Genomic DNA, 14,813 nt, shown 5'->3' on the forward strand with positions numbered 1-14,813 from the left:
GAAGATAGATTTTTTTTTGAGAGGAATGATATTTGTCTTATCTTTCTCACTCATCATTATTCAAAATAAATTAAGCATTAGGCTATCTATAATCATGGTAGCATCCACATTAATGTGGAAAGGTTTAGAAACATTCTATTGTTAGTTACAATAAAAGTGACAATAAATTATTTACCATTTCATTTCTATTGGGCACAACATAATGAGAAACGCAACAAATGCATCCAACAGGTTTGTTGTAATCATTGTATGCTATGACCTTGAGACCAAATACTTACATTCAGACTTTTTTAATACACATTTGAATTTGTCCCAATACTTTTGGTTCCCTAAATTGGAGGGGACTGTGTACAAAAAGTGCTGTAATTTCCAAACAGTTCACTGATTTATGGATGAAAAATACCCTCAAATGAAAGCTGACAGTCTGCACTTTAACCTTTATAGTCATTATATCATTTCAAATCTAAAGTGCTGGAGTACAGAGCCAAAACGACATTTCTTCCTGTCACAATACTTTTGGAGCTCACAGTATTTTTCTGATTCTTGACCACCTTTCTTCTCTGGCCTCCATTGATTTAGTCACCCTAATCTTTGTCATCCTACAAGGGTAAAAACTCCAATAAGTTTCTAAATGATTATGATATGTAAACATACGGTTTGGACCATTTGGTGATGTTAGAGGAGTATCTACACAATTAACACATTCTTTTTTGATTGGACACCTTAATAATAGGCCTAATTAATATCACAATGCTCAGTCTACTGTATCGATATTTACCCCCATCACTAACTGTTTGTTGGTGAGATTGAGTGTGATCTGGGCTGGAATGTTGATCTGCTTACAGACAGAACACACTCAGTCCACCCAGCATCTGCTGCCCCGCCTGCATTCAACACCAAATACTGGCACAGAAGTTTGGAAGATGGCGCCGGAGGGTAGCACTGCCGTCTTATCGGCTCTTAACCAACCATGCAATTTATATATATATATATATATATATAAAACTTGTTTTGTACATAATGTTGCTGCTACTGTCTCTTATGACCGAAAAGAGCTTCTGGGTAGCAGATCTGGGATTACTCACCTCAAATTGGATGAGGAGTTCATCAATGAGTCGGACGCAGGGAATATACTGAGGACACCCGACCAGGCCCAGATCCTGCGATTCGCTGGAAAAGGAAGCGTACGTTTCACGGAAAGAGATCAAGGATGCCTTGTGAGGATCAAAACGTGAAAGCACGTATATCCTACGAACATTAAAAACTGTAATATCTTATGGTTCACTGAGTCGTGGCTGAATGACAACATTAAGAACATAGCTGGCGGGTTAAACACTCTTTATCGGCAGGACAGAACAGCAGCCTCTGGTAAGACATGGGGCAGGGGTATGTGCATATTTGTAAACAATAGCTGGTGCACGATATCTAAGGAAGTCTCAAGGTTTTGCTGCCTGAGGTAGAGTATCTCAAGATAAACTCTAGGTAGATAGTGTGGTCTACATCTTATCTGTATTTTTCACAGCAGTATACATACCACTACAGGCAGAGGCTGGCATTAAAACCTCACTCAATGAGCTGTATTCTGCCATAAGCAAACAGGAAAACGTTCATCCAGAGGCGGCGCACCTAGTGGCCGGGGACTTTAATGCAGGGAAACTTAACTCAGTTTTTACCTAATTTCTACCAGCATGTTAAATGTGCAACCAGATGGAGAAAAAAACTCTAGACCACCTTTACTACACACAACGAGAGATGCGTACAAAGCTCTCCCTTGCCCTCCATTTGGCAAATTTGACCATAACTCTATCCTCCTGATTCCTGCTTACAAGCTAAAATTAAAGCAGGAATTAACAGTGATTCGGTCTATAAAAACGTGGTCAGATGAAGCAGGTGCTCAACAACAGGACTGAACATACATACGTACCCCAACCAGAAGCCATGGATTACAGGTAACTTTCGCACTGAGTTAAAGGGTAGAGCTGCCACTTTCAAGGAGCAGGACTCTAACCCAGAAGCTTATAAGAAATCCCGCTATGCCCTCCGATGAACCATCAAACAGGCAAAGCATCAATACAGGACTAAGATCGAATCCTACTACACCAGCTCTGAAGCTCGTCGGATGTGGCAGGGCTTGCAAACTATTAGACTACAAAGGGAAGCACAGCCGAGAGCTGCACAGTGACACGAGACTACCAGACGAGCGAAATAACTTCTATGTTCGCTTCAAGGCAAGTAACACTGAAACATGCATGAGAGCATCATCTGTTCCGGACGACTGTGTGATCACGCTCTCCACAGCCGATGTGAGTAAGACCATTAAACAGGTCAACATTCACAAGGCCGCTGGGCCAGACGGATTGGCAGGATGTGTACACCGAGTATGCGCTGACCAACTGGCAAGTGTCTTCACTGACATTTTCAACCTCCTCCTGTCTGAGTCTGTAATACCAACATGTTTCAAGTAGACCACTGTCGTCCAGGTAACCTTCCTAAATGACTACAGACTCGTAGCACTCACGTCTGTAGCCATGAAATGCTGGTCATGGTTCACATCAACACCATTATCGCAGAAACTCTAGACCCACTCCAATTTGCATACCGCCCCAACAGATCCACAGATGATGCAATCGCTATTGCACTCCACACTGCCCTTTCCCTCACCTGAACAAAAATGAACACCTACAATTGGAAGTCGGAAATGTATGTACACCTTAGCCGAATACATTTAAACTCAGTTTTTCACAATTCCTGACATTTAATCCTAGTTCAAATTCCCTGTCTTTCTCCACACATAGTGTTGTGTGTTCCTTCCAAACAACTCAACTGTATTTTGCCAGCAGCGCTGTAGAACATCCAGGTGCACTTTTGCAAACTTCAGATGTGCTGCAATGTTGTTTTTTTGGACAGCAGTGGTTTCTTCCATGTTGTCCTCCCATGAACACCATTCTTGTTTAGTGTTTTACGTATCGTAGACTCGTCAACAGAGATGTTAGCATGTTCCAGAGAATTCTGTAAGTCTTTAGCTAACACTCTAGGATTTTTCTTAACCTCATTGAGCATTCTGCGCTGTTATCTTGCAGTCGTCTTTGAAAACAATTTGTGTGTTATTAGTTTACGCACACTGTTTGTCTATTGTTGTGTCTTAGTTGAAGATCAGATCAAATTGTATGACCAATTTATGCAGAAATCCAGGTAATTCTAAAGGGTTCACATACTTTTCCTTGCCACTGTGTACACATTTACACACACACACACACACACACACAGGAAGATCCATAAATGCTCTACACACACACACACCCACTCACACACTCACGTGCAACAGTTTTAGGCTGATAGATTAGTATGATTATCCAGGAAGCTAAAACAAATGTCTCTTCTCTGTCTCTTAGGGTGAGTCTGTGAAGTATTTCTTGGACAATGTGGAGATGCTGGGGGAGCAGGTGTGTTTCCTCTTTATCCCTCTTTCACTCTACATCCCCCTCTCCTGTCCTCCACTTATCATTCTTTCCCTCTCCTCCAGAGCTACATCCCTTCCCAGCAGGACATCCTGCTAGCCCGCAAGCCCACTAAAGGCATCCATGAGTACGACTTTGAGATCAAGAGTGTTCCCTTCAAGATGGTGGACGTGGGAGGACAGCGCTCAGAGAGACGACGGTGGTTTGAGTGTTTTGACTCTGTCACCTCCATACTGTTCCTAGTGTCTTCTTCAGAGTATGACCAGGTACACACACAGTGGACACACACTCACCACTAGGGCTGGGCGATTAAATCAATATCAATAATTATCGAGGTAATTACCTCTCTCGATAACGATATTTATTCTATAATGACGATATAGAATAATTTCCCCTCTGACGCAGCAGGAACGTGCAGAGAAGTGACAATATGCACGTGGAGAGGTCCACTAAAATCCATGTAGCACCTCGAGTGATGGAGTAGCCACTATTAACCAGGGAAAATGAGTGATGGAGTAGCCACTATTAACCAGGAAAAATGAGTGATGGAGTAGCCACTATTAACCAGGAAAAATGAGTAATGTAGGTGAAAACAGTGATAGCCACGGAGAAGGAGCAGCTTCCAACTAAGAAATTATTGATAAAAAGGGTTCGACTGTTTCAGTAATTTGGAAGTGGTTTGGCTTTTTGAAGTCCGACAAAGAGCAGAACAATGTTCGGAGCAAATTGTGCCGTAGACGGGTGGCTACGAAGTCTGGTAATACGACATTTTTTTTTTTTTTTACCCCTTTTTCTCCCCAATTTCATGGTATCCAATTGTTGTAGTAGCTACTATCTTGTCTCATCGCTACAACTCCCGTACGGGCTCGGGAGAGACAAAGGTTGAAAGTCATGCGTCCTCCGATACACAACCCAACCAGCCGTACTGCTTCTTAACACAGCGCACATCCAACCCGGAAGCCAGCCGCACCAATGTGCCGGAGGAAACACTGTGTACCTGGCAACCTTGGTTAGCGCTCACTGCGCCCGGCCCGCCACAGGAGTCGCTGGTGCGCGATGAGACAAGGACATCCCTACCGACCAAGCCCTCCCTAACCCGGATGACGCTAGGCCAATTGTGCGTCGCCCCACGGACCTCCCGGTCGCGGCCGGTTACGACAGAGCCTGGGCGCGAACCCAGGGACTCTGATGGCACAGCTGGCGCTGCAGTACAGCGCCCTTAACCACTGCGCCACCCGGGAGGCCACCTTTTTCAACATCTGAAGCGAAATCACTCTTTGAAACATGCAGGAATTTTGAGTTTGCTGCACACGGAGTTGATAAACGCCCCTAAACACCAGCCAATCTAGGGATGTTGCCCGAAGCAGTCAATACTGACAGCGCTTTTTTTTTAACCTTTATTTAACTAGGCAAGTCAGTTAAGAACAACTTCTTATTTACAATGACAGGCTATCGGGGAACAGTGGGTTATAACTGCCTTATTCAGGGTAGAACGACAGATTTTTACCTTGTCAGCTCGGGGATTCGTTCTAGCAACCTTTCGGTTACTAGTCCAACGCTCTAACCACGGTTTGTTAAGGCATTCTTGAGTTTGAAGCAGATATGCACCTTTTAAACATAATTTGATTAATATCGTGATAATTATCGTTATCGGATGAAAAAATATATATCTCGTGATAATTTATTTGCCATATCGCCCAGCCCTACTCACCACACACTCCCTTTGTTTCTCTCACTCACACACTCCCTAATGTATTTATTTTTTCAAGGTCTTGATGGAGGACCGACAGACCAACCGTCTGAGAGAGTCATTGAACATCTTTGAAACGATAGTCAACAACCGAGTCTTCCTCGCTGTCTCCATCATCCTCTTCCTCAACAAGACTGACCTCCTGGAGGAGAAGGTCCGTAACATCACAATCACACCAAACACTCTAGGAAGCAGGGTTCACACAAGAAACTAGACTCTATTTGCTTTTCAGAGATAAATGTGTTGTTATTGAGGCCACACCAACCTTCAGATTCTACTAGGGCTGACCCCAATTAGTCAACTGGTTCATTGTTTGGTCGATAGGCTGTTGGTTGACTAAGATTTTCACTTATTCACGCTTGGCATTCTCTCAACCAGCTTCATGAGGTAGTCACCTGGAATGCATTTCAATTAACAGGTGTACCTTGTTAATTTGTGGAATTTCTTTCCTCAATGTGTTTGAGCCAATCAGTTGATATTGATTAAAGTGTACATACAAATGGCTTATAGTACAGGTTGTTCGCAAATTATATTATACATATGTTATATTTTGCTTTTCAATAAAACCTGACATGTTGGAATAAGAACATTGTTCTACTTTATTTTATTAGAACTTTACAGGCTAAATTCTATTCTGTTAAAATGAATTACAATCTAAATGTGATTTTGAGCACCATGGGTAAATGTCCAGTAAATGTAAATCTTGCCGGTTACGTTGTCCTGTGCCACATTTACCTAACGAAAACCCCACCTTACACATTGAATAAGGGACTGGCACTGACCTGTGTATACTTGCATTCTCATATTTCTTCAACTTATATCGTACTTCTTGCGTGTTTTTATTCTATTTTCTATTATCTATCTACATTATTATCAACCCTGCATTGTGGGAAAGAGCTCTCAGTAAAGAATTTCACTGTAATGTTTTACATCTGATGTATCCTGTGCACGTGGCGAATAAACTTTGTGTTGATCTGTTCCTGGCAGGTCTCGAACATTTCGCTGAAGAAATACTTTCCAGAGTACACGGGGCCGGACCACAGCCTGCCGGACGTCCAGAAGTTCCTAGTGGACTGTTTCCGGGGGAAGAGAAGAGATGCGACACAGAAGCCCCTCTACCACCACTTCACCACAGCCATCAACACAGAGAACATCCGCCTGGTGTTCCGAGATGTCAAGGATACCATCCTCCACGAAAACCTCAAACAGCTTATGCTCCAGTGACCTATGACCACTAGAGAGGACCTGAGAGGAACCAGCCTCCGAGAGAACCCCAGAGAGGACCTCTTCTCCCGCCTAAAAGAAGACCTGATTGAGGACTGCTCTCACCTTCAAAAGAGGACCGGATTGAGGACCCCAGTGCCTTGGGGAGGACCTTGATGTTCCACTTTTGTTGTTTCAATGGTTTTATTTGGTTTTTACTGCACTGTGTTGAGTGGATGGTCTATAGACTGCTCTGAGGTCAGTTTGACCTTTTAGGAGCCAGGGACATGATTGAACGCTGGATAATAAGCACTGTCCTTGGACCAGTTTTGAAGCCTGCCATGCTGTCATAGCCCCTCTCCTGTCCACTGATCTGAGACCTGTGAGACTGACAGAAACCACAATGCGTTAATACAACAACGTCTTAATAACCCTTAATCACTGTGTGTGTGTGTGTGTGTGTGTGTGTGCGTGCGCACCCTGCGCTATCTGTGTATACCTGTTTTGGCATTAGCTATCATGTAATCAATCATGTCTTTATAGTCAATACATTTTAACGTGTGTATACAGTTTACAAATTTCTACCTTTCTATTCCCAGGTAGTTCACATGTAATTCTGCTGTAAGGACACAACACACATACTTGGACAGTTATCTAGTATTGTTATCTCAGGGTTGGATGGAGGTACCGCTACAAAGGATGGCCTTATTGTGTTATTATTGTAATAAACAGTCTGTCCATAGGGCTGTAGTCTGTCTATACCCTCAAATTCAAATCTGGACCTCCACTGCTTTTAAATTTGTATTCTTCCCCCTCTAATCAGGGACTGATTTTAGACCTGCGACACCACATGGGTGCAATTAATGATCAGGTAGAACAGAACCAGCAGCACTCCGTACCTCGTAGGGTCAGAGTTGAAAACTCCTGGTCTATAGTGTATATCCCAGGTTGAAGCTTTCGATTCTTTTTGTTAAATGTCTTCCTGTGAGAACCTGTTCTGGGACGTATTCACTAAGCATGAAGCGGAAGAAAAAGGGCTGAAACAGGGATGTACTATCTGAACTTGTCCAATAAGAAACACTTGTTTTCTTTTTCCATTGCACAATGTTTTGAAACATTTTTCTACAGTGTGCCCTAACGGACCAGAAAAGCAGAGGGGGCATGTCTCAGACCCTGGGCTACAGTACATTAATTTGGGGCGCAAGGTTCCAGAACTTTCAGGCAGATTCGTATGCGTGTTCATTTCTGTCTGAACTTTCTATAATGTTTTTGCCCCCACGGAACGTGGCCCAGGTTACCACGACAAGTTAAAGGTACCGCCTCCTCCTTCCCTTCCCATTGGTGGCCTTGTAAAGGGACTTGTGTTATTAGTCAGTGAGGTTGTCTGTCTAATGGATGTGATCATGTTTATAGTTGTACAGACTGACTCAAATGTATCTTTTAGTTTCAAATATGACAGATTAGTTTGTTTGTTTTCATGTCCATACTGTAACCTGTTGTTGATGACAATAGTGTGTGTATAGGTATGCCAACACTGTAAGATACGCCACCTCATAGGGCTGAGAGACAGCTAGAGACTGACTCCAGATTAGCGTTTTGAACGTTTCTCTCCTACCACGTCACACTGCCTTTTATATGACTGTATAAAGATCGACTGTCCTAGTTTCTCTAGTTCCGGAGATTACGTGTCTGTCTTTCCACTGTGCCTCGCTCTGGCCTTGTACAGACTGACGCCTGGGCCTAGTTTCTCTAGTTCCGGAGATTACGTGTCTGTCTTTCCACTGTGCCTCGCTCTGGCCTTGTACAGACTGACGCCTGGGCCTAGTTTCTCTAGTTCCGGAGATTACGTGTCTGTCTTTCCACTGTACCTCGCTCTGGCCTTGTACAGACTGACGCCTGGGCCCAGTTTCTCTAGTTCCGGAGATTACGTGTCTGTCTTTCCACTGTGCCTCGCTCTGGCCTTGTACAGACTGACGCCTGGGCCCAGTTTCTCTAGTTCCGGAGATTACGTGTCTGTCTTTCCACTGTGCCTCGCTCTGGCCTTGTACAGACTGACGCCTGGGCCCAGTTTCACAAAACCTTTTAGAAGACATTTCTTAAGTGCCATTTTTTCCCCCTTAACTTTATACGTATTAAAATGTGCTGTTCCTCAATAAGGTTATTGCAAATGTCCTTAAGTTTCTTCCTAAGAAAATAGTTCAAAATAAATTTGATTCTTGAAAAGGAAGTTATTGGATTTCTTCTTGTAATTCCAAGATGGCTATAGTAAACACTTGTCTTAAACTCATGGAAGTGAGAAAATAAGCTAATGAAAGCAATTGAACATGTTTATTGACTCTACTGAAACTTTCAGTTGGATTTGTTTTAAATCCAATAAAACATTTTAGACCAGTAATCTCGGTAAGAAATATGCTAACATGATTGCCCTTGCTAGATAGCTCTGTTGCCTAGCGACAATCATTTTAGGAAGATATTTAAGAAGTCCATTTGAGTTCTTATGAGCTTATTTATTTTTCAAAAAGCTTAAGTTTTTGCATAACTTTTGTAAAACTGTGCCCTGATGCCTTAGTTGTAATCTAAAACTGTTTACTTCCATGTTTAAATGATTCAACAACAAAATCACTGTTTCACGGTTGGCCTTGTCAATGAACATATGTTTCTTTCTCTTAACAATCTGCATTTTTTTTATATGCCACTAATTTTTACAATAAAACACTTTTTCTAATAAATTGTGAATTGTCACTTCATTCAGCCCATAGACTATAAAGCAGCAGTTTGAGTCTGGACCAGAGACCACCCCAGTGTGCACATGTTTTTATTATCCCGCTCAACACAAGCACACATGATTCAACTACCCAAGGGCCTGACAATTACAGATAGTTCACAATCATTTCAGAAACCCTGGTATAAAGTGCTCCATCGGAGTACAAGGCAAAGTGCTTGGACCATAGCCTAAGGCTGGATTCCAAACACTTAAAAGACACACACTATCCCCTCAAATTAAGTGTACATTTCTGATGACGTCTGACGAGTACACACTTGCAGGGCAAGGGGCGAGGGAGGAAGGAATGATTTTTAAATGGACCGTCCTTGTCCGGAAATTCGTCACTCGATGATTGTGTTTTCAGTCACCGGTAGCTTGTGGGTGCTTTATATGCGCTACAGTCAATTATGATTGCATGTCTACTTGTATTAACTATTTAACTATTAATATACGCATACTATATGATAGCTAGAAAAATAATTAGCTAACTAATGTTAGCCTGCCTAGCTACTTCTGAAGGAAAATGTTTTATTTCTACAATTTCCAAAAGCTAACCAAACAAAAACATTACTTTTATGAGATGTTTGTGCATTAGTAGCACAATTTCTAACTTATTTACATTTGTTTTTACTTACACTTGTATGTTGACTCCATTTTGACGTTGAGGTTTTAAGTTTTGGCTGACTTTAAAAAATATATATTTATTTAACCGTTACCTAGGAAAGTCAGTTAAGAACAACTATGTATTTACAATGACGGCCTACCAAAAAGCAAAAGGCCTCCTGCGGGGGCTGGGTTTAAAAATAAAATAAAAATATACACTGCTCAAAAAAATAAAGGGAACACTAAAATAACACATCCTAGATCTATCTGAATGAAGGAAATGTTCTTATTAAATACTTTTTTCTTTACATAGTTGAATGTGCTGACAACAAAATCACACAAATGATCAATGGAAATCAAATGTATCAACACACGGAGGTCTGGATTTGGAGTCACACTCAAAATTAAAGTGGAAAACCACACTACAGGCTGATCCAACTTTGATGTAATGTCCTTAAAACAAGTCAAAATGAGGCTCAGTAGTGTGTGTGGCCTCCACGTGCCTGTATGACCTCCCTACAACGCCTGGGCATGCTCCTGATGAGGTGGCGGATGGTCTCCTGAGGGATCTCCTCCCAGACCTGGACTAAAGCATCCGCCAACCCCTGGGCAGTCTGTGGTACAACGTGGCGTTGGTGGATGGACCGAGACATGATGTCCCAGATGTGCTCAATTGGATTCAGGTCTGGGGAACGGGCGGGCCAGTCCATAGCATCAATGCCTTCCTCTTGCAGGAACTGCTGACACACTCCAGCCACATGAGGTCTAGCATTGTCTTGCATTAGGAGGAACCCAGGGCCAACCGCACCAGCATATGGTCTCACAAGGGGTCTGAGGATCTCATCTCGGTACCTAATGGCAGTCAGGCTACCTCTGGCGAGCACATGGAGGGCTGTGCGGCCCCCCAATGAAATGCCACCCCACACCATGATTGACCCACCGCCAAACCGGTCATGCTGGAGGATGTTGCAGGCAGCAGAACATTCTCCACGGCGTCTCCAGACTCTGTCACATGTGCTCAGTGTGAACCTGCTTTCATCTGTGAAGAGCACAGGGCGCCAGTGGCGAATTTGCCAATCTTGGTGTTCTCTGGTAAAATGCCAAACGTCCTGCACGGTGTTTGGCTGTAAGCACAACTCCCACCTGTGGACGTCGGGCCCTCATACCACCCTCATGGAGTCTGTTTCTGACCGTTTGAGCAGACACATGCACATTTGTGGCCTGCTGGAGGTCATTTTGCAGGGTTCTGGCAGTTCTCCTCCTGCTCCTCCTTGCACAAAGGCGGAGGTAGCGGTCCTGCTGCTGGGTTGTTGCCCTCCTACGGCCTCCTCCACGTCTCCTGATGTACTGGCCTGTCTCCTGGTAGCGCCTCCATGCTCTGGACACTACGCTGACAGACACAGCAAACCTTCTTGCCACAGCTCGCATTGATATGCCATCCTGGATCAGCTGCACTACCTGAGCCACTTGTGTGGGTTGTAGACTCCGTCTCATGCTACCACTAGAGTGAAAGCACCGCCAGCATTCAAAAGTGACCAAAACATCAGCCAGGAGGCATAGGAACTGAGAAGTGGTCTGTGGTCACCACCTGCAGAACCACTCCTTTATTGGGGGTGTCTTGCTAATTGCCTATAATTTCCACCTGTTATCTATTCCATTTGCACAACGGCATGTGAAATGTATTGTCAATCAGTGTTGCTTCCTAAGTGGAGTTTGATTTCAGAGAAGTGTGATTGACTTGGAGTTACATGGTGTTGTTTAAGTGTTCCCTTTATTTTTTTGAGCAGTGTATATTAATATAGGACAAAACACACATCACGACAAGAGAGACAACACAACGTTACATAAAGAGTGACCTAAGCAAGGCAGCAACACAACATGGTACAAACATTATTGGGCACAAACAAAAGGCAAGAAGATCAAGACATCATCACAAAGCAGCCACCTCTGTCAGTAAGAGTGTTCATGATTGAGTCTTTGAGATAAAACTGTCCAGTCTTAGCGGATGTATAATCATCGTGAATTGAATTATGAGGTGTTTCAGGCCCGACGTGAACACAATTGTATTTATGTTTATTTCACCAGGTAGGCTAGCTGAGAACAAGTTCTCAATTACAACTGCGACCTGGCCAAGATGACGCAAAGCAGTTCGACACATACAACAAACAAACAATAACACAGAGTTACACATGGAATTTTTATTTTTTTATTTTACCTTTATTTAACCAGGCAAGTCAGTTAAGAACACATTCTTATTTTCAATGACGGCCTGGGAACAGTGGGTTAACTGCCTGTTCAGGGGCAGAACGACAGCTCGGGGGTTTGAACTCGCAACCTTCCGGTTACTAGTCCAACGCTCTAACCACTAGGCTACCCTGCCGCCCGAATAAAGAAACATAGAGTCAATAATACAGTAGAAAAGTCTATATACAGTGTGTGCAATTGAGGTAAGATAAGGGAGGAAAGGCAATAAATAGGCCATGGTGGCGAATTACAATTTAGAAATGAAACACTGGAATGGTGGATGTGCAGAAGATGAATGTGCAAGTAGAGACACGGGTGCAAAGGAGCAAGATAAATACAGTATGGGGATGAGGTAGTTGGATGGGCTATTTACAGAAGGGCTATGTACAGGTGCAGTGATCTGTGAGCGGCTCTGACAGCTGATGCTTAAAGCTAGTGAGGGAGATATGAGTCTCCAGCTTCAGTGATTTTTGCAGTTCGTTCCAGTCATTGGCAGCAGAGAACTGGAAGGAAAGGCAGCCAAAGGAAGAATTGGCATTGGGGGTGACCAGTGAGATATACCTACTGGAGTGCGTGTTACAGGTGGGTGCTGCTATGGTGACCAGTGAGCTGAGGTAAGGTGGGGCTTTGACCAGCCCCAATGCTGCACCAATGACCAGCTCCGAAACCAGATTGCAAAGCGGAGAAGGTACGGTGGGATTCGAAACGGTCCGTAATCTGTTTGTTAACTTGGCTTTCGAAGACCTTAGATAGGAGTGTAGGATAGATATAGATCTATAGCAGTTTGGGCCTAGAGTGTCTCCCCCTTTGAAGAAGGGGATGACCTCGGCAGCTTTCCAATCTATGGGAATACAGACGATACAAAAGAGAGGTAGAACATGCTCGTAGTAGGGGTTGCAACAATTTCGGCAGATCATTTTAGAAAGAGAGGGTCCAGATTGTCTAGCCCGGCTGATTTGTAGGGGTCCAGATTTTGCAGCTCTTTCAGAACATCAGCTATCTGGATTTGGGTGAAGGACAAATGGGGGAGGCTTGGGCGAGTTGCTGTGAGGGGTGCAGGGCTGTTGATCGGGGTAGGGGTAGCCAGGTGGAAAGCATGGCCAGCTGTAGAAAAATGCTTATTGAAATTCTCAATTATAGTGGATTTATCAGTGGTGACAGTGTTTCCAAGCCTCAGTGCAGTGGGCAGCTGGGAGGAGGTGCTCTTATTCTCCATGGACTTTACAGTGTCTCAGAACTTTTTTGAGTTTGTGCTACAGGATGAAAATTTCTGCTTGAAAAAGCCAGCCTTAGGTTTCCTAACTGCCTGTGTATATTGGTTCCGAACTTCCTTTTTGCGGTTAAATTCCCATGTAGCGAATAAAAAATACAAATTGAATGGGTTTCCATCGCATTTTCAACTGGGGTTTTCTCACCAAAAAATTGTGCGTTATATACGTACACTGGTATTGACACCCACCCGTTGGCTTGCCAACAGTTTGCAGTTACAGGTATAATGACAATATTATAATAGCCAGAAGAGTAAGATCATTTGTATTTGGCAAAAGGCAGCCAAGCATCGACTCTCATGTCACCAGAATAAGAAGATCCTCGGTATTTATTGGAAAGCAGTTTCAAACTCATCAACTTGCACTTTCACTGCCCTGTAAAATTCATCATAATTTATTTAATATGTAGCCGAATAAACTGTATTCTTTCACGAGTTGTTGTGGGAGCACCATACAATGACATCACGTGACTCCAAATTTACTTCGATATGATAGTTATATTAATATTTGCGCATAAAAGCGTTCCCACCGATATTTCTACAATTCTCGCATAATTCATTTTACCGACACAAAAAGATCCCACCTTGTCTAACGTTTTTTCTTTTTCCCGATATATTGAACGTTTACCGACAAAATCTTCTGTTTCCATCAGGCCTGTTATGACATGTTTTATCCTACGTACTTTACTCGCATTAAACAGGTAATCCTTGGTTCCAGTCTCTCTGTTCAGGCTGGAGCTGTAGCAAAGATGTTTATAAGTAACCCAAGATAGACTACAGCCTCTCGTTTTCAATGGGAACAATGAGTCAGAGTTGGCAGAACAAGCAAGGACGTGGGCAGAGCCAAGCGTTCTAGCGTTATTTGCATATTTTCGTTAGGGAACGCCTACTCTGTATTTCGCGTGTGCAATATTTATTTTATTTTTAACCTTTATTTAACTAGGCAAGTCAGTTAAGAACAAATTATTATTTACAATGACGGTCTACCCCGGCCAAACCCTAAACCAGACAGCGCTGGGCCAATTGTTTACTCCATGTGTAACTCTGTGTTGTCTGTTCACACTGCTATGCTTTATCTTGGCCAGGTCGCAGTTGCAAATGAGAACTTGTTCTCAACTAGCCTACCTGGTTAAATAAAGGTGAAATAAAAATTAAAAATTAAAAAATTGTTCGTCGCACTATGGGACTCCCAATCACGGCCGGTTGTGATACATCCTGGAATCGAACCAGTGATGCCTCTAGCACTGAGATGCAGTGCCTTAGACCGTTGCCCACTCGGGAGCCCCTAACTCAATCCTTCCTTGCACTCATTCTAAACAACGCAATTTTTGGAAGCTTTGCCAAAGTGTAAAGTCTACAAAAATGTGATGCTAGTGTTTCGAACAGAAAACTGTATTGAGATCAAATGTTTCATAGATGAGAACATTTGCACAATATCCCTCAAAATCCATATAGTTTTTTCTTCTCCAGGCCAAATCAAACGAAACGCGAACGGGCATTGCTTCTCATACACGCGAGAAAAGT

The 14,813-nt window shown here is 43.1% G+C and overlaps 1 protein-coding gene across 1 annotated transcript in view; it reads left to right on the forward strand.

Moving 5' to 3' along the window:
• Window positions 1–9,140, forward strand: part of LOC115106329 (guanine nucleotide-binding protein subunit alpha-13-like) — a 30,407-nt gene extending 21,267 nt beyond the window's left edge. The window contains exons 3-6 of the mRNA XM_029628935.2: window positions 3,393–3,443; window positions 3,524–3,724; window positions 5,228–5,362; window positions 6,196–9,140. Coding sequence (XP_029484795.1) covers window positions 3,393–3,443; window positions 3,524–3,724; window positions 5,228–5,362; window positions 6,196–6,432 — 624 coding nt within the window. The 3' untranslated portion in view covers window positions 6,433–9,140. The remainder of the gene's footprint in view (window positions 1–3,392; window positions 3,444–3,523; window positions 3,725–5,227; window positions 5,363–6,195) is intronic.
• The last annotated feature ends 5,673 nt before the right edge of the window (window positions 9,141–14,813 follow it).

The sequence above is a fragment of the Oncorhynchus nerka genome, linkage group LG23 (assembly GCF_034236695.1).
Source record: "Oncorhynchus nerka isolate Pitt River linkage group LG23, Oner_Uvic_2.0, whole genome shotgun sequence".
Taxonomy (NCBI): domain Eukaryota; kingdom Metazoa; phylum Chordata; class Actinopteri; order Salmoniformes; family Salmonidae; genus Oncorhynchus; species Oncorhynchus nerka.